Below are 25,570 nucleotides of genomic sequence, written 5' to 3'. Positions count from 1 at the left end.
GTCGGCTGGCTTGCTGCGGGCGCGATTTGACTGAGACATTTGTGCGCCGACGCTACGAGTTCTCGGCCAAGACTCCGAAAGAGCCCATGCTTCTGATCTCCCCAAGCAAGGGTCCTCGGACAGCCGGTCATTTCTTCCGCCGGGCCGCCGAGCGGCAACAGCTGCCCACCTGAACGGGTACCCCGGAGACCCCGGGCTGTCGAGGAGCACCTCCCCACGCCCAAAGGGTGGTGGCGCATTTGAGCAAAGCGTGTCGCAGTAGGCAAATCAGAAGATGATCAACGGGCTCAATAGCACCAACGAGGCCAGCCAAATCACGACCAAGCAGAACTTCAGCTCAACCCAAACCACTAGCGCCCTCAAAAACTCTTCCTCCGCGATCGCATCGGGCTCGGCATCTGCTGCCGCCAACGCGGCTGCTGGCGGCAGCTCAAACAACCAAGACCATACCGGTCCCGAATTCAATCCCAACGATATCTGTAGCCCTCATGAACTCATTGGATGGGTCAGCTTCGATTCTCATCTTCAGTTATGATCTTCGTCTCTCTGACATCAGATTTCTTTTGCTTTTTTTTTAAAAAAAAAAAACAGGTTGATGATGTACTCGAGAAGCTCGAGGCAAAATTCAGTAGGATTGAGTCTGATGTAATTGAAAGATGTAAGTCATTCCTTCTTCTGAAACTTTGGGGCTACTCTAGCACGAACGCGATTACTGATTGCTTCTCATTATGTGGACCATGAATCAACAAAAACAGTGGATGTTTTGGGAACGCGGATAGATTCATTGGAGATGAGCATGTCGGGACTACTAGATGGAGCAAGCAATACCAACCCGACAACAACACAGCTCCCTGTTGACACAAGTCATGAGAAGTCAAATGACAATTAACTGCACCACTTTCCTCTCTTTGCTTGTTCGTCGAATCCCTGTCCATAGTCGCATACTTTTGTACATCACTCAAATAATCTCATTTCAATACTCAAGAAGAAGAAGAAAACTGTATATTGCGGGTCAGGGTGTAAACGGGTCGGGTTCGGGTCGTAAAACAGCGCGACATTTAGCGCGGGTCGGGTCGGGTCGGGGCAGATTTTAAAATATGCTGCCCGAACCCGACCCGATGTCATCCTATTTCGGGTCCGGTCCGGGTCGGGTCGGTTGGGGTCTCGGGTCGACCCGACCTCTTAGGCGCCAAAAGCCCCCAACTTGACTGTTCACCCCGGGCAAACCGGGTTCATGACAGGCATACAGGTTGCACAGTCCTGCACGTCACATGAAAAATTCCCACACCCTGTGTCATGCATCATTTGCAGGACAGGCTTTCATGTATGTGAACTGTAGCAGACAGGTCTGTGAAAGCCTCTGCACAGTCACTGTGCATGTGACATGTTGGAGATGTGAGCTGCATGTCATGATCTGGACAGCTTGTCATCTATACATATGTGACAGGACCTGCATGACCTGACATGCATACAGGACCATGCAACCTGTATGTACAGCTCTCATGACCCCAATTTGCCCGGGGTGGTTGGAGGCATCATAGTCGGGTTGCAGGCTGACCCAATTAGGAAATAGGCTGCCCGAACCCAACCCGACAATTTTACAAGTTGGGTTGGGTCGGGTTTGGGTCATGTCATTTTCTTTAAGAATGTGCTCGAACCCAACCCAAAACCCGACGGGTCTCGGGGCGGTTTTGGGTTGGCCGGACCCATTTACACCCTGACTTGCGGGGTTTCCCATAGGTAACAGACGTGATATAGGACCTTGGAAACCCCCGATAAGTGAGCGGCATGAAAATGTATGAATTTTTGCATTTTTTTGCAAAATGGTACGCATGAAAATGGTATGAATTGGCTTTGAAACCCAGAAGGGCACGCATGAAACACCAACAGGTAAGCTGGCTAAAAACCACAAATTCCCGCTTAAAATCGGGGTTTTTGGGACCCCCGGTCGGATTTAAGCTCAAGTGTATGCATGAAAATGTATGAATCAGCCAAAAAAACCCATTCCCCGGTGCCCCCCAATGTATGAATTTAGGCAGAATTCAGGAATTTACATGCCACCCATTTATAGGGGGCTTCCAGGGTCCTTGTGAAATCAGCAGTAAGCATGATTATATGTAAATATGTACTTTCTATGTCCCTCTACAAATCATTAAGCAGGCTTGGGTAGGTTGTTTGCAATCCCTAGGGGTGAAATCTTTTCTGGAAGAGTTAGCCAAGAGCTATCCCAAACTTATCTGGGCCCAAACCCAAAACCACTCTAAAACTTGTTCATTCATGTTTGAATTGGTCAAGAATGGAGGTTGGCTTGGGTTTTGCGGCTGGGGATATACGGGCCCAATGCCTCTTTGTGCATGGGAGCCGGGCGGGGACTGATTTTCAGGATTGGAAATATTGTCCAATATCTACCACCTGCTAGTTCAGATGCAGCTTCATGCGCGAGTCAACCTCAGGCTGACTTTTTTGGGGGAGGCCTAGGTCTTGTTTGTTAGCCACCACAATCCTTTTATGTACAAAAGTGCTGTAGAAGTCTGAATACAGGCAAACAGAAGGGATAAGGTATTGCAAAAAAAATTTGTATTGGTCAAGAGTCAAGAGCATTGGAGACTAAAACCTTCCAAGCCCCATTATTACTCTTGCCACTCAGGTCAACCTCCCGCAACATCACACATTTCTTTCACCACCATCATCAGCTCCCCCAGATCTTGCCTCTAATCTCCACCATCCGAGCCCAAAAAAGAATTGTGAGCCTCCAGTACATTGTTACTCCGGCTCACAGCTTATTCCAACTATGTGTACTGACATCTGATTATGATAGCTCAACCCCCAAAGATGCTTCAAATCACACAAATGCTCCTTGTGTCTCTGGTCGCTGCTTTTTTCTTTTTGGGCACCGTAAGTGAAGCCCCTTCTAATAGATTCTTGAGTGTTCTCATGTGGAGTATCTGCTGACCTCTCCTGTCCACTCATTTTGACAACCCTACGGTGGGCTGGATCCCGCGGGGTACCCGGCCACTTTGAGCTAGCCCAGCGCCCGTCCCACGGGTATACCTGTCATTTGGGTGCCAAAATCAAGCAGCCTGAGCCTTACCCGCGGGTATTGGGAACGGGAACAGGGTACCTGCGGGGCGGCCGGGCTACGGGTATACCCGCCAGCCCGCGGTTATACCCGCAACCCGTTCCCGACTCCCACAAGTAAGGCCTGTAAAGGCCCGGAGCTATTGCACCCACTTTGCCCCCATGAGCCATGAGGGCCCCAGTCCGGGCTGAGGGACCTTTGTACTTTTGATATATGCACTTTTTTTTGCTCACTTCCTCCACGCGGGTGCAGATTGGTAGCCACAGTGCACCTGAACATGACCTTCCTAATACCCAATATACCCGCGGGTATTTCTGAGGCTGCCCATGGACCGTACCCACCGGGTAGGCCAGGTACGGTCCAGGCAAAGAGGCGTCCTGGAGCCCTGTGCCCGCGGGGCAGACCACGGGTATACCCGGAGAGGCCAGGAACAGGGGCCAGCCCTAAGTCCCCACCTGCTGCAGGAGGTTGACAGAAAAAGTTGCACCAACATAGGAAAACTGGCTGCCAGGTTGCCTGCGGAGTCTGATATCCCCACCCACTTTCAACTTCATCCTACTGTTCCCGCATGCCATGACTGAATTGCTCGTTGTTTGTCATTGGGTCAAGCAGGATTGAAATCCATCCCTATACTACATGTGTGCACTGCCTTCAACAACCTCGCTCCTCTGACCCCTCACGCTTCCTTCACTTTTCTAGCACAACCTTTACTATCACCAGGGGGTAATGTGTGGCACTCTCTAGAGAGTGCCATACCATATTTTCTTTCTGTAACCCTTTCTGATATCAACTGTTCAAACATGTTTGATTTTGGCTTCAAATAATTTGATGTTATGTTCAACTGAGGCTGAACTTTGATCAAACCAATGGTGGCCACACTGTTAATTGAGTTGAGGGTACATCCACTCCATGGTTGGTGCACGTTGGGATTCTACACCAACATTGAACTGGCCATCAAGTAGAGACACCCTATACTTAATCAATGGGCTGTATAGTAATAAAGTGGAGACACCCTCCACTTGATGACTTTTGGATGTCCATTGAGTGGAGGGTGTCACCACCTAATGACAATATACATTAGCAGCCATTGAGTGGAGAGAAATTTATGTGACCCACCTGAGTTGCATCCGGTGAATTCTTCATCCTCACCACCCATTTTTCTTGAGCCACTGTGCTCTTCTCTTCTCAACACTCTTGCCGGCCTTGCCGGATTTTATTCAAAATCCAACAACCCTCCACTTTATTACAGATCACATGGCTGGGAAAATCCCAGTTCAATGACCATTAATCCATTTTGGTCCGTGATCCGGGCCTTTCCCAGCTTGACTTAACAGTAAGTACTGTCCATTGCGCTGGGAAAGTCCCGACTCAATGAACAGTACATACTGACCATCCAGCTGGTGTTTTCCAAGCTGGGTGGCCAGTATATGCAGGCTAAAAAGCTCCAAAAGGCCTTCTAAATTACCAGCAAGGGCTGGTAGTTGAGCTAGGGCCTGCCTGCTTTGATGATAAGTATTTACTGGTCATCAAATTTGATTTCGGGGTGGCCGTGGATTGATGACATTAAGGGTATTATGGCTTTAAAGCGTGGCCTCTCCCAGATCAATGACCAGGTTTACTAGCAATTTAGTTTGTGAGCCCCAGATCAATGACCAGCACATACTGGTCATTGATCTGGGCTTTTCCGACCTCAAAATCAGTACATACTGGTCATTGAGCCTAGAAAGGCCAGGCTCAATGACCAGTGTTTGGTACTGTTGAATGAGCGGGGCTTTCCGAGCTTGATGACATCAATCAGTGTCCATTGAGTCCAGGTTACATAATCAACTGGTCAATGTCCACCCTGATGTTTGCGCGAACATCAGGGTGGACATTTCACAAAGAAACAACACATTTCACAGGGAAACACAGGGATACCAAGCAGATCCACCTTTCCACCCCGCCACCGTAGTTGACTTCTGCCAATGGTGGGTTGCTACTTTACTCTACGATAACCGGGGCTGTAGAGTAAAGTAGCGAACTGCGCCTAGCATTTTTCCAGTTATTGTTAACGCTAGCGCGCGGATAGCCGCTTCACGGTTATCGTAACTGACCCGTTTTTTTTACAGCTGTTACTAATAAAGTAATGTGTTATTGAGAAAAGCAACATTTTATTAAGCAATTAAGGGCTAAATTAGCCCTTATCAAGAAGATCAAAACTTTATTAAGCAGTGAAAGGCCAAATCAGCCCTGAAATTGCCTTTTATTGCTCAATATATTGATAAACTAGAGGCCGAGGCGGCTCCACCGCTGCAGGGTACCAATCCATCCTCCTGTTCTGCCAAACAGCTACCTAAGCCACCTCATCAGAACTGCAGTAGCTGGGTCACCACTCACTTAATCCAGTAGGTGGGTCACCACTCACTGAATCCAGTAGTTGGTTCGTCACTCACTGATATTTCTTCCCCCCCCCCCACTTGCCTGTTCCGGTACAATATCAACAGCAAGTCTTCCTGCAGCAGGGCAGGCAGGGACTGGGTGTGTCACAATTCTGGTTGTTGGTGCCACTTTTGAAAAAGTGCGCGCCAGCCAGCGCCTCAAAATTCCAGGAGCTGGCTCCTTTGGCTGGGGGCGCCAAGTTCTTTTTGGTTAAACCATAAAGGCTGGTTTTTCACTTATAAATTAAATTTTTAAGATTATGAATGAAATTTTTAGCATATACCTAAAGAAAAGATGACACATTTTCAAACATATCAAGATTCAACACAACTTTGTTGCAATATGTGCACTTAGCTTGTTGTCTTCTTGACTGGTCTGCTCTGAGATTGGACATAAGGAAGCCAGCCTATTTTGGACCATTGGAGGTTGACAGCTTCAACCAATCAGGTGGAGCAGGTGAGGTTTCTGGTTGAGTGCATAGTAAAGTAGATTCTGATTTTCATATGATTCAAGTGAGCTTCTAAACTAAGCCTCCTCAAGGAGGGACAACGCGTCTGCAAAGGAGATTGCACCCCACATTGCACAAGCACAGGTTGGGAGGGATTTATAATGTGAACTTTGATTCACTGGGCCATCAGCAATTAAGATCCCATCATTTGATGGCCCTGGTACTTGTTTCAATCTGTTTGTCAACTATGTGACACTCTTTCTCAGCCCTTGGGAAATTAGTTTTCCTGGGTGCGCGCCAACCCCCATTTCCAGGAAAAAGTGCGCACCTGGGTGCGCGGGTGGAGGGGGGGCGCACCTAGGCGCGCCAACAACCATAGTCACAATCCAGGAGACTTGAATGCAATCATGTAAATGATGGTTCTTGAGATTTTCAAACTTGGCCCTACAGCAATAGAGGAAAAAGGAAAATTTTTTGACTCTCAAACTTGGCATTTTTTAACTCCCTTGCTATTCAAGCCTTCCTAATCTCTATCATGTAATGTAGTGTGAGTCACATCAGAACACTCCTCATATAGTATATTTAGATTTTACAAAGTAGTAAAATAACAAATTATCCACAGATTGAATTTCAGAGATAAGTGTAGCTCACACTAAACTTAAATCAGCTTTTGGGCACACCCAAAATTGACCTCACCCATAATTTTGTACCATTCTCTGATTTATTGGAATGTTTTCAATAAATGTGCTGCCTGATTATCTCTAATGGTACAATATTTGAAAGTTATTGAAGTTTAAAATTGTAAATCTTCTGTCCTGGTCGTGCAATCAGGGAAGCTTGATGTAGTCCAGGGAGGGGCGGGAGGTCTTGCGGTCAGTGTTGAGCTTTATCATCTGGAACGGACTCAATGACAACAACAACAATGAGACAAGTTGATGGTGGGGATGGGGGGACGGTTGTTGGGGAGACTGACGCGGATCTTGCCCTCAAAGGAGCGCTTCAGATTTGACCTTGAGGCCATTGGCTGGACCATCAGGCCACGTTTCCTGGGCTGCTGCTGCTGTTGGAGGGGCATGGGCCAGAGGTGCTTGATGGGCGCGGGTGAAGAGGTTGGTTCCCAGGGTCCGGGACACTTGACCCCATTTGCCACATTGATGATCAGTCCGAAGCCCATGGACAACAGCATTTTCCTTTCTGCTGAGTTCTGTTCCGAGCACAGGAAGAGGTCCTGAAACACACCTTTGGGCCTGTATTCGCACGGGAACGTCTCTGTTTACTTGCTGGGTACTTTGCTGTGGCCCTTTCTCCCTACTCCCGCCTGCAAGCTCATCAGTTCCTGGCAGCCTTCACCCGCAGCAAACCAGTTGAAGTGCAGCTTGAGGGGGGGTGTTCATGACGCTCTTGTTGTTCCGGCCAATCAGCTGGACAAGCTCGTGCCCCCTCAAGGTTTCTGTCAACCTGATCCCGCCCAGCAAGAGTGGGGGGATCGAGGTGCGTCGCTTCACAAACAGCCCGTGGGTGAGGTTGGCCTTCATGCCCACAAACTGGGCCCGGGATTGGCCAAGGTCTCCGAGCCAAGGCAAGGAGGGAAAGGGAGCGCAATAAGGCGTCTTGGATTTCATGTTGCTGTTGTTGGTTCGCTCGTGTCTCTCTCTGAGCGGGGTGGCCAGGGCTTGGGCGACGTTAGACTGTTGCTGTTGCTGATGGTCGTTGGCTTGGGGGACGGGTGAGAGGGGCTTGATGAGCCCGCAGCAGGCCTTGAGGCCGTTGATAGAGTTGGCAATGCTAGCAACACTGGCAAGGGAGGAGGAGGAGGCTTGACCAAGCAGGAGGCCGTCATCGGACAAGGAGCAGGAGGAGGATAGGTTGAGTTGGGGCCATTGGGAGCTGGGCAGGGAGCCTCGCAAGGCACAAGGAGGGTTGGTAATGTTGCTGTTCTTGTTGGATGGACTTGCTCTGCTAAAGGTTGCAGAGGATGACAAGAAGAAGTGGCGCTGGCAGCGGGGTACGGGCGTGGTGGTGGCGAACTGATGGATCATATGGGAAAATTGAATATGTATCAGTATGTGCGTGGAGACAGCAAGTGATACTGGACCAGACAAGTTTGAGAGCCCTCACAACTTGGCCTGCAAGGCAGAGTTGCAACAATGGTAGAAGGAATGTGTGTGTTGTTGGGAGTGGGTTGGTATGGTGATGGTAGCACTGGCGGCTGGTAACAAGCAGGGCATTAGAGACATGCAGTTGGGGGTGTGCCGGTGGCATAAGGCCCAGTGTGTATATTTAAAGGAGAGCAAGTTTCACCGGTTTATCCCCCCAGGGAATCAGGTTTTGTCCTACCCCCTCCCTGAAGCCCACTAATCACTTGATTAGGGCCTCCTTGATTTCATTTTTGACCAACCTTTTTTTGCCTGTTGCTCTGGCACAGGCTGGAGGGTCAATCTGAGGTGCCCTCTGGGGTGTTTGGGGATTGATTTAAGCTTTTATGGGATTTTTGCATGAGCACAGGCAAAAACTTTGATCTTGCCTTCCGTGTTTCTGTGATTTTAATAAACTTGGATAAATTCATCTCCGAAAAATATTCCTTGTCACTTGATACAGTTTATGTTTGAGAATAGGGTCAGCCTAAATGCACTCCATAAATTTACTTCATGCACTCCAAAAGTGAGTTGATGGAGCATGCACTCCAAGAAAGTTGGAGTGTGGGCCCCAGCAAGCCAAAGAAAGTGGAGTAAGCCACCATGCACTCCATTTGCCACCAAATTCAATGAGTGTCCCAATAGTTCACTCCATACAATTGGAGTGCATGGACCCAGCACTCCCTTTCTGATATTTTACTCCCTGAAAAAGGATTGCCCCCTGCACACTCCAGCATCCACACTTGATGCCAGCCATCAAGTGTGTATGTACACACCCCAATCAATGACCAACCATCCATTGGAGCACACCCCTCCTCTTGACCAGTCATCTTGTCATGTGAGGTACACACACCACTCTATGGTTAGTCGTGGAGTGGGATGTGCACTCCTAGAGTGACCATACTGCTCAATGGCTGGCCATTGACAGACACATTCCACTTGATGGCCGGTCATCGGGCAGAGCACACGCTTGATGACCAGTCATTGAGTGGGATGTGTACCCCAATGACCGGTCATTGAGCGGAGTACACACCTTGTTTGCTGACCGGCCATTGAGTGTGATGTTCACACTTGATGGCCAGTCATCGAGCAAGATGTGTATTCCGCTCAATTGCCGGTCATTGAGCCGAGAACACACCTCACTCTCACCTACCTCACTTGATGATTGCCAATCAAGTGCACATCACACTTGCCGGTCAACCAGCGGGGTGTGCTCCGCTTGATGAACGGTCAACCAGCGGGATGGGTACCCCACTTGATGGCCGGTCATTGAGCGGAGCACACACCCCGCTGGTTGACCGGTCATTGACTGGGATGGGTTGACCAGTCATTGAGTGGGATGTGCACTTGATGACCGGCCATTGAGAGGAGTGCACGCATTGCTCAATGACCGGCCATCGAGTGGGGTACACATCCCGCTGGTTGACCGGTCATCGGATTCAAGTGGGATGTGCACTCAATGGCCGGTCATTGAGCAAGGCGTGCACTCCGGTTGATGGCTGGTCATTGAGTGGGGTAAACATCCCGCTGGTTGACCGGTCATTGAGTGGGATGTGCACTTGATGGCCGGTCATCAAGCAAGGCATGCACTCCGCTTGATGGCCCGGCCATCAAGCGGAGCACACACCCCGCTGGTTGACCAGTCATCAAGTGGGATGTGCACTTGATGTCCGGTCATCGAGGGATGTGTACCCCACCCGATGACCGGTCAACCAGCAGGATGTGTCCTCCACTTGATGACTGGTCATCAAGTGGGGTCTCTACTCCTCTTGGTGGCCAGTCTGGGGCCGGGTGGGCACTCCACAAAAGAGTGGAATGGAGTGTACTCCAATGAACTCCAGTTGAAATTGTGCCAACTGGAGTGCATAGCCAAAACCCTTTGCTCAAAAAGTGAGTGCTTGGGTGTATACTCCATTTTTTTGGAGTGTATCTAGCTGCACTCCCTTATTTTGGTAAGTTTTGGCTTACCCTGGCCTGTACTCCAACATACATGGAGTGCCCATATGGAGACTCCATGAATTTGGAGTGCAAAATCACAGCACTCCAATATTTTTGGAGTACCCATTCCCCAAAGCCAAAAATTTGGAGTGCATGAAGTAAATTTTTGGAGTGCATTTAGGCTGACCCTTGAAATAAGGACAGTTAAATTCTTAGCCAAAAACCTTGTGCGTTGAAGTTCATGCCCAAAATTGTGATCATGATAAACCAAACACAAAATTTCAACTAAGAGATTTTTGTGTGTTTGTATTGAGTTGCAGATAATTCCACAACAGCTTCATGTACAGTTATCCTTGTATTGGGAACTTAATTTGACACAGAGTTACAGATGAAATTGAACTCACATCAGACTACTTTACTGAAAGAATTACAGTCTTGCACTCTCTAGAGAGTGCCACACATTCCCCCCTGGTGCATGTTGCACAGATCCAGAGGAACACAATTTTTGAACTTGTTCTGCTTTGTTCTTAATTGAGAGAGCATCAGCTGTAAACTATTAGACTATTGGATGCTTTTGTGAGCTGGGTGGAAAGGACTGGAGGAGCTGCGTCAACCATGAGCTGTGTCACTCTGGATCCAGATTCAATGAAGGGAGTGTTTAGTTGGGAAATTATAAATTTTGAGGAATGTCACTTTCAATTGCAGTGGTAGACTGGTCGAGCTACAACTGAATATATTCCAACAAGGGATCCCTGCACCTACCCCATTTGTCAATGATTGTTTTGAAAACATCAATGGCTAGCCAAAGATCTACATACTCTGGCTTGAACTCCGGCTTGATTGAGATGATGAAATGGGAGATCCCATTGGACCAACATAAAGACAAACCCAACCTTGACTACATCAATGCTTTCTCTCTGATCCCTTCTCAGTGTGCAAGATTGGAGGACTTCCCGTCAATCTGGGAACTCAGATTTTTCCAGATTTTGCGGGGAAATCTGGGCTTGATTGTCCTAATTCCTAGATCTGCCTAGATTGGAGGACTTCCCGCCAATCTGGAAACCCAGATTTTCCCAGATTTTGCAGGGCAATCTAGGCAGATCTAGGATTTGGGACAATTGAGCCCAGATTTCCCCGCAAAATCTGGAAAAATCTGAGCTCCCAGATTCACGGGAAGTCCTCCATTTCCCTGCAAAATCTGGGTTTCCAGATTGGCAGGAAGTCCTCCATTTACATTCATAATTAGTAAGATTATGGTATTCAAAATTGCATATGCCACTGTTTACATAAAATCATAAAGCCCATTTTGGCTGGGAGATGTCAGCATGCATAAAACTTAAAGTGACATCTCCCAGCCAAAATTGCAGTTTATGATTTTATGTAAAAAAATCTTATGCAATTATGGTGTTCAAAATTGCATATGTCATGGTTTACATAAAATCATAAAGCCAATTTTGGCTGGGAGATGTCAGCTTGCATAAAACTTAAAGTGGCATCTCCCAGCCAAAATTGCAGTTTATGATTTTATGTAAAAAAATCTTATGCAATTTTGAACACCATAAATTTGAATACCATAGATAACAATGAATGGCTGGATCTGGACAAACTGTGTCTCTCTGCTACATATCTTGTATGGAGTTGATGACCAAACCAAGAATAGTGGTATCCGGCGTGGTGGTGAAGGCGTACAAGCTGCTACAAAAGTGGAAACGGCCTAAAGCCCAAACAGAGAAAGAACACGGAGAATGGCAGGGAGATCGTGAGGCGCCCTCATTGTCTTGAGGCGGAGGTGTCCGTGTCGTAATGGCACCCAAGCCCGGTGCAAGGGCAAGGGTCCGGATGGAAGGTTGCAGGGCTGGAATCCTGGAACAATCAAAAGGCCCAATCCCGTTGGGGCAAGGGTTGGGTGAACGGTGGAGCTGGCGTCCGGGTGTCACGGGCACGGCTACAGGTGGGGTTGAAGTGCGCCAAAACTATTTATCACCAAACGAGGCCATGCTCTTGGAAACAGCAATGGTCAACAATTCCTTCACAAAAGATCCCATGTCGTCAACCACTCAAAGTTAAACCAAAGACGGAAAAGCACTGAACCTGCAAGATTACCAGGTGAGATTGGAAAACATCCAGGCTATGGTCGAGTCTTGGCTCCCCAAGGAACTGCAAGCCAAGAGCACACTGGAGCCTTCTGAATCTACTGCTACTCTCCACCTCAATTCTTTGAGGCCTAGGAACTCCAAGTAAGCTCAACCCTATAATGGACAACAAGCTGTTGGACACCTATGAGGACAGCGATAATGCTGTGAGCTACGACGCGAACAGTGAGATGAAAATCAGGTGGAGGCACACCTATGAGGACAGCAATAATGCTGTGAGCTACGACAGGAACAGTGAGATGAAACTCAGGTGGAGGCACACCTGTGGACAACCGGGTGAAGGAAGAATGAGTTGATGATTGATAAATGAAGAGATGAATCATGAAACACGGTGACACAAATACTAACCTATGAGGACAGCAATAATGCTGTGAGCTACAACGCAAACAGTGAGATGAAACTCAGGTGGAGGCACACCTGAGACAAGAAATACAGCACGGTGAGACGAGAGAACATGAAGAGTGATGAGAGAAGACACTGTAGGCATACCTGTGGACGACCGGGTGAAGGAAGAATGAGTTGATTATTGATAAATGAAGAGATGAATAAGGTACAACGTGGTGGAAAGTAGTTGGAACTATGTACATCTGTCTAGTTCTATATCTATCACCAAATAGGTCTATCCGCAGCAGGGCGCTCATGCATCCGGTCGACCATGTGCCTCAATACCCCCCCTCTCTCATTGCCGCTGAATTCTGAGATCGGCAATGATACTGAGATGTTTTTGTCTTCCTAGTGATTTTGTACACATGTCAGCCTTCATCTGTTGCGTTGAGATGTAATTGATGTGGATTAGGCCTGTGTTGTGTATTTCGCGGAGCCAATGATATAGGATGTCGATGTGCTTGGACCGTTGTTGGAAGATGGGGTTGGTTGCTAGCGCTATCGCACTTTGGTTGTCAATGAAGATTTCGAATTTGTTGTTGAATTTGACCGATAAGCTTGAGAAGAGGTATTTTAGCCATACTGATTCTTGAACTCCTTCAAAGAGTGCCCGATATTCTGCTTCAGTAGTCGACGTGGATACTGTTTGCTGCTTTTTTGATTGCCATGAGAGTAAGTTACCACCAAGCAAAGTAACGTAACCGGAGTAGGAGCGGCGATCATCCGTGCAGTTGGCGAATTCAGCATCTGTGTAGACCAAAACATTGTCAAGACTTCCTGATCCATCGAGAAGAATGCCATGAGACTTTGTCCCCGCCAGATACCGAAGGAGGTGTTGAACTGCTTTCCAGTGCGCAATGCCTGGCTTTTTGCAATGCTGAGACAGTTGCACTGCCAGCATATTTGGCTAGGATGAAGTCATCCCAGTTTAACTGGGATGCACTCAACCAATCTTAAATGGGTTGATCTCAACCAATGAGATATAAAACCAAGGGGGGTCCCTTGGATTTGTATTTCATCAGTTGAGATCAACCAAATTGAAATTGGTTGAGTGCATCCCAGTTTAACTGGGATAAACTCAGCCCAGCTAATTATGCTGGCAGTGTTGTGAGACTGTGAAGGAGATGTCCGGTCTTGTCGAGACAGAGAGATAGTTGAGAAAACCAAGTGCTTCACGATAATTGACATTCAGTTGAAGAAATGACTGATGCTCGGCTTTGGAGCATTTAACAAGGCAAGTGTTAGGATTCATGGGGGTAGGGGTCACACGACAATCAGAGAAACCATAGTTGTCAAGAATGGACTGAGTGTAAGTTTCTTGACTTAGGAGAATACTGTTCTTTGATGGTTGAGTAAGCTTGATTCCCAAGATTTGCTTGGCTTCTCCCAAATCTTCCATGCAGAATTTTGCCAAGATCAGTTTCTTGAAGCAATCTACATTGTGGCTGATGATGATCATATTGTCAACGTACACATGCACAAAGCATTCCCAATCCTCCACGGTTGACGTGAAGAGACAAGGATCTGCTGGACTTGGTCGGAAGCCGATGGAGTCGAAGAAAGCCTTGAGTTTGGCATACCACACTCGAGGAGCTTGTTTTAGCCCATAGATTGCCTTGTGTAGTTTGAGGCAGTAACTTTTTGGGACTTCCAGGCCAGGCGGAGGACGGAGGTAGACGGATTCCTTCAGATTTCCATTCAGAAAAGCATTCTTGGAATCCATTTGATGGATGGAGTAACCGCGAGATAGACCAACAATGATGGCTGCTCAGAGACTGGTCAAGCGTCCTGTTGGAGCATATGTGAATACGTAGCCTGTTTTTTGCTGAGATCCTTGAGCACAAAGGCGGGCTTTGAATTTCACCACGATGCCTTTGTAATCTTTCTCTTTTTGAAAGACCCAGACAGTGCCCAAGAGAGACTTGTCACCAGGGATAACTTCAATCGACCAGACTTTTAGATTTTCCATAGCTGCGAGTTCAGATTCCACAGCCTGCGTCCATGAGGATGCCTTGGAGGACAAAATTGCTTCTCAATGAGTCCGCGGAATGTCCGAAGCTGTAGAGGCCATTGCAAGGTTGGCTCTACGTTTGGTGTGTAGAATGTGGGAGGGATTGATATCAGAGCTGATGTTTTTGGGTGCAGTGTTGGATGTGAGAAGGACATCGTAGCCGGGCCTGGGACGTGCAGAAGGAGTGTTTCCTGTGGGCGCCGGTGGAGTTGGAATGGGAGGGAGATGATCTTCTTGAGAGTCAGCTGAATCCGGTTTGACAAAGAACGAGTTGACGTCAATGACTGGAGCGTCAAGATCAAGTTTGTCTTCTGCCAAACGCCAATCTAGAACTTCTTGCATTGAGTCAGATGATGATGAGTTTGGAGAGACAACTGATTCCAGGATTTCATTAAAGTCGAGTGGAGTGAGGGGATCAAAGTGAGAAGACGCGTCAGCTGGGGAGAAGGTGGAGACTCCTGGGAATTCTGTCACATCGAAAGTAATGTCATGACAGCGCTCCACTTTCCCCCCTGGTAGGAGGGCGCGCCAGTTATGCGTCCCCAGCTGATAGCCGACGAGGAGACCCTTCTTAGCCGTGTCACCAAATTTACCGTTCTGAAGTTGTTTTGGTATGTTGATGTAGGCTAGGCAACCGAATGGTTTGAGTTGAGAGACATTGAAAGGTGATCCAAACCATATGTTGTGAGGGGTATCCCATTTCAGCTTGCGCATGAGGGTGATATTCTCCAAAAGAAAAGCTGTGGAAACAGCTTCCGCCCAGTATTCCAACGGGAGGTTGGCCTGCTTGAGCATGCAACAAGCCTTCTCAGAAGTGGATCTGTTGCTGCGTTCAGCAATGGAGTTTTGCTGTGGTGTATACGGAGCTGTCACTTAAGCGGTGATCCCTTTGCTTTTCAGAAAGTCCAAGAACTTGTTTGAGTTGAATTCTCCTCCACCATCAAAGATGACTGTTTTGATGTTGGTGGAATGATGATTTGTTACTTCATTGTAGTATTGCAAGAAGAATGAGAAAGTCTCGGATTTCTTAGATAGTAGATACACATGACAATATCGAGTAAAATAGTCAGTGATCTTGAAGTAGTACTCCTTTCCTCCAAACAATTTGGGATTGATCCTCCCGCTGAGATCCATGAACACATACTCAAGAGGACGAGTGGCTTTGGGAAGAGAGCCGGGAAAGGGTAGTCTGTGAGATTTGGAAAGAGAACACGCCTTGCAGTTGATTTTCGACGCTTGAATGCCTGGGAACATTTTCTTTAAAGCCTTGAGGTTTGGGTGTCCCGCTGACCTGAGAAGCAAGGTGATGTCAGTTGCTGCTGCTTTGTTGGCGACAACTGGTGAAGACTGACCTTGAGTATTGGAGCCTAATTTGATGTTGCACACGCCTCCGATGACCGCTGAAGAGAGGATGACCGCTTTGTTTCAAACTAGGTCGAAGGTCTTGGGACCGTTCCGTGAGACATTGCATCCGCGTTCAAAAAGCCTTCCGAAACTGATTAGCGTACCGGCCAAGTCGGGAACATGAAGAGCTTTTAACTTGAGGGGGGACCCGTTGTTGGCAATGATTGAGACAAAGCCTTCCCCCGCGGATTTGAGAGAGTTGCCATCTGCTAGGGATATAACAGTCGATTGAGGGTGATAGTCTTTGAATTGGGACCAATCACTGAACATGTGATGGCTTGCCCCGCTGTCAAGGAAGCAGACGTCGTTTGTCTTGACTGCAGAGAGTGCTTGACAAATGCAGAGAAGGCCGCTGCTGGTGGTGCTGATTGAAGACAAGCCGTGTTCATCGTCTTCGAGCGGTGTTGAATTAGCAGCCTTTGCAGTGTGCTTCTTCGATTTGTGCTTGAGTTGTTGACACTTTGAGGCACGGTGTTTAGTGGCGGGATTGTGGACGCCTTCCAAGCAGACAGGGTAATCACCGGATTCTGCTGCAGCAAGAGCCGATTCTTGTTTGATGACAGGAGATGAAGAAGACAATGAAGTTGATGCCTTATCCCTGCGTTTGCCTTCGAGCAGGGTTTTGAGGATTTTGATCGTGAGAGGTTGTTTGGTGAGAAGGATGTCACAAAGGTTGAGAGTGTTTGGAAGCCTAGAGAGTAAGAATTCTGACATCCAAGTCTTGTGAAGGGTGAATTCTTCAGGAGCCTTGATGATCTTGACGCCAACCGCCTCAATGTTGCGAATGCAATCGTTGAGATCAGTAAGGAAGCCTTCAACATCATCGCGTTTGAAGGTGATTGAAAAGAAATCTTGCACGACTTTGGCTTGATTTTCACCGGTCTTGGCCTCGAAATGCTCCTTGATCAGCAGCCAGATGGCTTGGGGATTGTTTTTGTTTTCGGATTTGACAAATTGGGTTCAATACTTTTGTCCAAGGTAAAGAGACAAATAACCGGCAGTTTTTCCCATGTCTTGATTATGGGCTAGAGCTGTGTCAGGATCGGTGGGAGCAATTACTGTAGAGTCGATGTACATCTTCAGTCCCTGTATCTAGAGGTATCCTTTCATCTGTCCCTTCCAGGTGGGAAATGGGACGTTGTCGAGAGACTGAAGGATGCTCTTGTGTTCGGACATGCTGTTAAGTCTGTTTGGTAGCTTTTCGTAAAGTGTCCAGTTACGCCACTGGGCTCATAACCTAATGGACAACAAGCTGTCGGACACCTATGAGGACAGCAATAATGCTGTGAGCTACGACGCGAACAGTGAGATGAAACTCAGGTGGAGGCACACCTATGAGAACAGCAATAATGCTGTGAGCTACGACGCGAACAGTGAGATGAAACTCAGGTGGAGGCACACCTGTGGACAACCGGGTGAAGGAAGAATGAGTTGATGATTGATAAATGAAGAGATGAATAAGGTACAACGTGGTGGAAAGTAGTTGGAACTATGTACATCTGTCTAGGTCTATATCTATCACCAACTAGGTCTATCCGCAGCAGGGCGCTCACGCATCTGGTTGACCATGTGCCTCAATACCCTACATATCTTTCTCATTGGTAAAACCCAAAAAAAAGATAGTTGCCAATATACTGCCGGGTGTAACTGATCATGGTCGTTTCACTTAGCTTAGATTGGGTCTAGGCTCCAGCGCACCAAAACAGCCCCCCTCACGATTAACCACTTCCAAACTCCTTAGTCAGTTGACAAAGAAGGCGAAGAATGAGAGCAAGGCTGGTAAGCCGGAAGGATCGAGCTCCGCAATCAACCACAAGGAGGATAGCGAAGAGGAAGACAGTTGGACGACCACCTTGAGCAAGAAACGCCTCGCTCCTTTCTTGTTGTTCTCTCTTCTCCAACAGCCCTCCAAGAAAGCCTCTAAATTCGCCCCCTCCTTGAATCCTTCCTCATCCCTCCACGAGACTCAAAACCCACGATCAAAATGCCGCAGAAACCGCAAGAAGAAGCCGAGCTCTGCCGCCGTTATGCTTGATTGATACTGGGATGATAAGTCTTATTTAAATTTCTGATCACTAGCAGGAAATGTGTGGCTGCCACATTTGGTTATATTTTATTCAAAAAAATATATATTTAGACCTCATTTCATTTGGACGCCACATTTCACTTTTCTTTTATAAATACACATTAAGTCATCAACTTTATCACCCGCAACACCTGGGGGTTCTGGAAATTTGGTGGAGACGGGGGCCAAACTTAAAAGTATCACATCATAGCATTTGGCAACCAAATAAAAAACAGTTGAGTCTCCCCACAAACCATCCTTTTCTGTCTTCTTGGTCCAAGTTTCAAATTTTTTGGCTGCAATTTTGGTAAGGGTGAAGCCTAACAAGTGTTGGCCTTGGCAAATTTCAAAATAGTTTGGTGCAATTTAATGTGCCCCTCTTGCAATCATTAGATCCACATCAAAAGTGCATGGAATACACAATTACCATCTCCATCAATGTGAATGCCCAATCTTATATTCAGCTCCCATTACCCCAAGTCACAGTCCACTGTTAGTATCCAGCCAATGAACAGTGGACTGGGACTTGGGGTAATGGGAGCTAAATATATAAGATTGGGTGTTTACATTGATGGAGATGGGAATTTCTTATTACATGTGCTTTTGATGTGGATCTGAGGATTGCAAGAGGGGCACATTCAATTATGCCAAACTATCTTGAAGTATGCCAAGGCCAATAAGACCTTCAGCCTTACCAACTTTGGAGCCAAGCATTTTGAAACTTGGATCAAAAAAATGGAAAAGGATGGTTGGCAGGGAGACTCAACTGTTCTTGATTTGGTTGCCAAATTTTATGACATGATAATTTTAAGTTTGGTCCCCGTCTCCACCAAATTTGGTGCAATGTCCAAAGAAGGCCTAAATTTCAAGTGCATTTAATCCTTTTTCAGTGTCTCAATAAAAGTTAGTGTAGTGACAATAGATATTTCATCAGTTACTTTGTTTCCATGAGGAGGTACCTGTTTGTGCCCAACAGGTACCTGCTGGTGGGTGCAGGTGTCTGAATTTCTTCAAATTTTGGGCAGGTACCCCGGTGCAAAGTGCCAGCTCTAAGTGACATCACAACCCAATTTCTTTTGGCACATAGCTTGCATGCATATTTCTTTATGAAGTTTTAGGCTGTGTATGTTAGTGGTATCTGGTGAGCAACGAAGGGTAGTTACGCTACGCGTAACACGTAGATAACGGTAACGTAACAGAATTTTTGTTGTTATCTACGCGTTACGCGTAACGGCGGTGTGATTACATTAGCGCACCACATTAAGCCCTTTTTTTTATACTCGTTGCGCTATCCGGGCGCGCGGAGCCCTTGAGAACGGGCAAAAAATGAGGCTAAAAAAGCCTTAAATGGTCTGTTATTGCATTATCCGGGGGATAACATGATAACGGGCCTCAAAAATGAGGCCCGTTACGTTACACGCGGGGCCTGAAATGTACCCGTTACTAGTGAAGTAATGAGGGGGCCCGGATAACGGGGGTAGTTACGTTACCAAAATTGCGCGGATAACGCAACATAACGTAACTACCCTTCGTTGTGGTGAGTTTAATGACGTAGATTCATGCAACTCCTGATGAATTTTTGGTGGACTTGATCAGGTTTCATACAGGATGTCAAGCAATATTTACATTATTATGCTACCACTGACAAATGTACTTCTGGTTCAGGAAAAAAGCCAAGTATTAAGATGAGCTTAGTTTCAAACTGTATTTCCCTCTGTCACATGACTTGAAAGACCCAGAAATAACATAACATACTAGAGGCCAATGCGGCTGCGCCGCTGCAAATCCAAGGTTTCATTGCTTGACCTCCTCTGTTTAATCCTTCCTTAGGCAGCACTGCGCACTGAATTCCAGACAGATTTAATACCCCCTGGATAGATAGAGATATCAACTCAGCAGTTCAATCTTCCAATAGATCACCTCATTTGAGTGCTTGCAATCTCAATGATTAGTATACCTTTGTTTCTTCTTTAGATTCTCTTTTCCCATGTCACAATGCAAATCAACACTTGATCACACCTTAACTTGTATGATGTCCAATTAATTGATATATCCCCAAACAAGAAAGCTCTTCTCAAATTGAATCCAGTCAGTACTCCTTCCCTACACCAGGGAAAAATAGAGGTCACCTGAGGGCAGGTGATGTGAAGAAGACTCTTGTTCAGTCTCCAATCATACTCCAAAACCCATTGAGTGGGACTCCCCAACAACCACAAAGGGGCCATTGTTTTGATAGTGGAGTCTTGCCACAGTAGCTCAGGTGTCTTAACATGTTTTACTCAATTTCACCTGCCACCAGCTGTCATCACATTTTCCCTGGTGCTAGGTGTATTTTACATTTCTCAATTAAGTAGGAGATACATCCAAAGATATTCTGAATTTTAGTGGCAGAAAGTGTGTGCCTCTTTATTTTAATATAATGATTTTACATTCCTCTCATTTGCTGACTGATGATGTTCATGTGACTGAAGAAAATAATTGATCTCTAAAAATAGATCTTCTTAGGCTTACAGATCAAAAAGAACATCAGATTATACCTTAATTTAGTGAATGATCAACAATACAAGTTTCTGCAAGGGTGGGTTGAGTAGCATCCAGGCTGTCACTGGCCCGCTCAGCTCCGGGTCCCCCAACAGATTGCCGACGGCGCCAGAGGTCAAGAGACTGATCATCTGGTCCAGGAGACCTCCCCCATCGCTGATCACTTCCCCTTCCATCACGCCACCTTTGATCTTCCAAGTGCCATGAATGAGCTTTCGGAAAAATCAAGCATCTGGTAATCATATGTGCGTGTAAATTGACCAAGAAATGTCAGGGCAAAAACACCCAACAGCTGTCTCACTTTTTCAAATGTTGAAAAAGGCTTACACGCTGGCAAGCACGGCAGTTCTTGCACACCTTGAGGAGCCGTCAAGAGAGTGATTTAAGCAAAAGGTTGCTCTGATGAGATGGGAAGCTGCAAAGGCTTACATATTAATGCTTCAATTAGTAAAAGACTGATGTTTCACTTTTCAGTCCGAGCATGGTGAGTTTTGAGAGAAAACAGGTGTGTCAAACCCATTGTGAAAATTTATGTTGGAGTTGTGAAGATTGAATCTAAGCAATAAATTGTGGAAAGTAAGACATTTAAGAGTTGGCAAAAAAGGTCCCTTTTGCTAGCAAGCCTGTTTACAATTGATTCTACCACTTGAGCAAGAAATGAATCCCGTAGCTGGCCAGGAGAGGTTGCTTGGCCTTCCCAGACTGGCTTCTGTGTCCCCCCCACAAGACCCTCTTTCAGCGCCAGCTTCTTCTCTTCTGCAGAAACGGGGATATAGGCTTACGGAGAGATGAAGCAGCTGCAGACCATCACCAATAAGCCAAAGCTCAGCAACAGCATCGAGAACGGGTTCAACCTCCACTCGCTGCCCCCGCTCTTTGTCCCTTCCCCCCCGCCGGCGGCGATCAGGGCCATTGCTTGGTGGCTGTGTCGAAGAGGACAAGGCCGATAGCGGAGCCCACAAGGGTGCACAAGATCTCCATCCTACACACACACACACAAAACAAAACAACAAACACTCAGTCTTTTTGTATATTCCGGAAGAAACTGGCAGACACCCACTCGGATTGGTGGCACTCCGAGTGGCCCACATGGCTTCCCCTACCCCCGCCAGCGTTGTCCGGACCATGCCGGTGGCTCATCATCATGTGTTTGATGGTTTCTTTGCAGACGTAGATCGCACTGAAGATCAGGAAGAGGGCTTGGGAGAAGATGCTCAGGGTAGCCAATCTTGCCTTCCAGTGAAAAAACACCCGTCAGCTGATGTAACAGAAGGGGGGATTAGGGGAAGGGAGTTTACACAAAGGGTAAGCGGATGCTAGCGCCGGCGTCTTTGCGGCCCAAGGCATCCCAGAGCCGGTCCGGACGGGGGTTGAAAAGCAGGGCATGAGCGGCGCCCAGAGCGTCGAAGACAAGCAGATAGCCGAGGCCGGCGAGCGAGAGACAGTTGGTCTGTTGGCCGCGCAGCCAGAGCATTACGCCGGTGGCCAGCGCAAGGGTTGCAACGAGGATGCGGAGCTGGACGATGAGGCTTAGTTGTCTCAATGCCGATGAAGCTGCCGCATGTTACTTGGGGGATGGCCTGATTGAGGAAGAACGGCCAAGGATTTGTGCAACGGTGAAGTTGAGGCTTGTCTTCTGCAGTGGCTGGCGCGATTTCCGTGGAATCAGTTACGGTTATGGGGCCCCGGCGTAGCGTGGCATTTGCATGAGGGGAACAAACATTCTGGCCTGAGTACGTTGAGAATTGAGTCCAGGGGTGATGAGTGGTGAGCTTAAAAGGCGGATAGCTCCGAGGCAGCCTGTCTCCCCAGGCAATTGGAGATGCTGCACTTCCAGCTATCTGCTGTCCTCAACCCCTCCGCTGTTGCACTTGCGCAGTCTGAGGGGCAATGTTTATTGGCCCCCCTTTGCATAATGCCTTTACTGCGCGCGCTGGGGGTCATCCACCCACCTTTTTTAGCCCTGCTAGACAGGAATGGAAGGTGGGCCCGGGTGCATTAGCTTGCTGATGCTAGCGGGCTGAGTGTAGTTTTTTTTCTTGTGTCTGAGTGACTTGTAATTAGGGGGTTTCAAAGTTGATCAGATGTGACTTGCATGCACTTTTGCAAGCCAGTGTTCAAGTTCATTCTTGAACACCGAGTTGCAAAAGTGCATGCAAGCCACACTATACTACACCCCCTAAGCCTGCTTGAATGTTTGTTTGGAATTTGGTGTTCATTAAAAGCCTTGAACACCAACTTGCAAAAGTGCATGCAAGTCGTGCATGGCCAACTTTGAATCCCCCTTATAGCAGAATGTTTTTTGTGGATTTTATCTTTTGTAAAGGGGAAACCCTTGATCTTTCATTCTATGTTTCACTGACTTTATACTTGGATTTCTGATTTCCAACTTCAAAAAAAAACATCAAAATCTTGCAGTTTGTGTGAAAATGTCTTCTGTTTTGTGGCATTGTGGGAATGAATCCAATTTTCCCTCCTATGGCACAGACCATAGCACGGTGGTATTTGACGCGTTTTTTGGGCCCGTCGAATACTGATTTGTTGAATATTCGATTATTCGGAGATATTCAACGGAAAACCCTCCAAAATACATTAAAAACACCAAAAAATTACATTTTTTGTGTTTTTGACTTCTTTTGGCTCATTTCTGGCCCATAAATTTTTGAGGAAGTCATCCTTCAAAAATATCATGGTGCCAAAGACACTTACAATATTGCCGGAGGCATATCTCATAATGGCGGATGCACTATTCAGAGTGCCGGACACACTTTTGATAGTGGTGGACACACTTTTGATAGTGGCGGATGCACTTTTCATAGTGGCAGACACACTTTTGATAGTGGCGGACACAGCTTAGTGCGCGCTCTTTTGCGCCCTGCGTGCTTAGTGTTAGCGCCATTGCGCATATCTGTGCTAACGCTACGCTAAAAGCTAAAATAGCTTTGCGCCCTGTGCGCATAGCGTCAGCGCAGATGCGCACAATTGTGCTAACGCCACGCTAAAACATAGCGCAATTGCGTTGCGCTACACTACACTAACAGCTATGGTTAGTGTAGCTGACCCACTGTTGGGCCATTTCAAACTCATCTGGGGCCTTTGGGCCCCAGGAAAGCTTGCATTGGCCCTCTACGCGCCCCTTTAAGCCATTATTTGAATTTATTTGAATATTTGAGCTTAGATTTGCCCAGGCATTATTTGACTCAAATCAAATTCAAATATGAATACTCAAATCAATTCAATTCGATGTGCTATGGTCTGCTCAGTGCTCTGGCATCTCAACTGCTTTCTAATTGCAATTCATCCAAACACAGCACTAGCTGTAAATGAATGAAGTTTGGGTTGTCCATCTCCACCTCTACAAGAATGTATGTACATGAATTCAAATTCACATTAACCCTTTTTGTATTTTTTGGTCAAGTTGTTTCAGGTTTTAGAGGTACTCTCATCCCTGAACATCACTTTCATGAAAAATAAAAGGCAATCATTTAGCCACAAGTGGTCAGAGGTCTTTGGTTACTTTGATCAGGGAACCTCTCTGCTGTGTCAAGTCCCTGATCCGTGCTTTTGCCCAAACACCCCAAGCATTCCATGTATGTAATGTCATACAACATTTAAGCTTTTTGCTTGAATGCAGCATCAGCATTCTACAAAGCTTGCCCATTTTTATGTATATATAGACTGATTAGGCTCAGCCTGCAGTGCTTTTTGTCTACACTACAGCCATGGTCATTCCAGACTGAGCACCATATATAAACCACCACACTGGGACAGGTAGGCTACTACCATTTGAGCATGCATAAAACTTCTTGCCTCACTACCATACTCATCTGCTGTTATCTCTGATTATTTCTGTTTTATCTAGACAGAGCCACACAACTACCTAGAAAATTGATTTGACTTTTGGTAAAGACAGAACAGTGGAGATGGGGTCTCAGCAACTGAAGCTAATGGTTGGGATTAATTACAATACAGGTCTAGCTTGGAGAGACAGTCAGTTGGTTTTGGTTCCCTGATATATAGAAGACTAGATAAAAGAGAAAGGGGGAATGAGAAAAGATTGGAAAGCTCACCTAGTTCAGAGAGAAAGTCAGTTGGGGTTGGGTGTGCTGAGCTAGGAGGAACAATGGGAAGTTACGCTATCCAGGTTGCTTGGATGTCATTTAGTTATCAGGTCCTATGTGGTTTGAATAACAACATGAATAGAATCTGTGGGTTTCAAAAGAAAGCTTGAAGGTTGCTTAACAAGATGAGCCCTAATTTGCTCCAAGAAACTCCTATTTTTCATGTTGAAATATCATTTTTAAGACCAAACATTAGTTATCTGGCTAACTTAGGCTAGATTATAACTAATTTTTGATGACACAATTGATATTTCAAAATCAAAAACAGGAGTTTCTTGGAAGAAATTAGGTCACATCCTTTTAATAAACATTCAAGCTTTCTTTTGACACCCACAGATTCTATTTATGTTGTTTTTCACACCAAATAGCACTGGATAAATAAATGACATATAAGGGACCTGGATAGTGCAACTCCCTGTTTCTAAGGAGGGGAGGAGGCAAAATGACTATTTGGTCTGAGTTGGGTCTTGTGAAAGGTTTATGAAACCCAAGGCGCAAGGGTCTTACAACCTCTTGGGACAAAATAACCTGTAGGGCTCTAAGTCATCCCCTGGGGGAGGCACCCAGTTAACTTAGGTACATTTTGCAGTTTGAAGTTGTTTTTCCAAAAAGAAAAAAAAGGAGAGGTGGGGGGGAAGATGACCTTGTAAATGTTTTTTGAAACCTTGTAAATTTAACTTGGGTAACCACTGTTATTGATTTTTACAAGGTGATTTTGCAAGGTGTTTTACTATTTCAAGATTTCCCTTGTAAAATTCAAGATTTTGCTAAAAATGTGAAGTTTTGACAGGTCATTTTCTTACAAGGTCAACCCTTGCAAAAATATACCTTGTGAAATTACACATGAAAAATCATAGGTGGAAATTTACAAGG

General features: G+C 46.5%; 1 protein-coding gene across 1 annotated transcript; it reads left to right on the top strand.

The window, feature by feature from the left end:
• Positions 1–274: 274 nt before the first annotated feature.
• On the top strand, positions 275–22,110 carry PtA15_18A174 (uncharacterized protein; the record flags this gene model as incomplete). The annotated part of the gene is made up of 5 exons (XM_053164686.1): positions 275–505; positions 592–658; positions 21,484–21,540; positions 21,619–21,829; positions 21,897–22,110. The coding sequence occupies 5 exons, from the start codon at positions 275–277 to the stop codon at positions 22,108–22,110; spliced, it is 780 nt and encodes a 259-aa protein (XP_053028671.1).
• Positions 22,111–25,570: the final 3,460 nt, after the last annotated feature.

This window comes from Puccinia triticina, chromosome 18A, assembly GCF_026914185.1.
Source record: "Puccinia triticina chromosome 18A, complete sequence".
Taxonomy (NCBI): domain Eukaryota; kingdom Fungi; phylum Basidiomycota; class Pucciniomycetes; order Pucciniales; family Pucciniaceae; genus Puccinia; species Puccinia triticina.
This window is presented reverse-complemented; position numbering and strand designations above follow the sequence as displayed.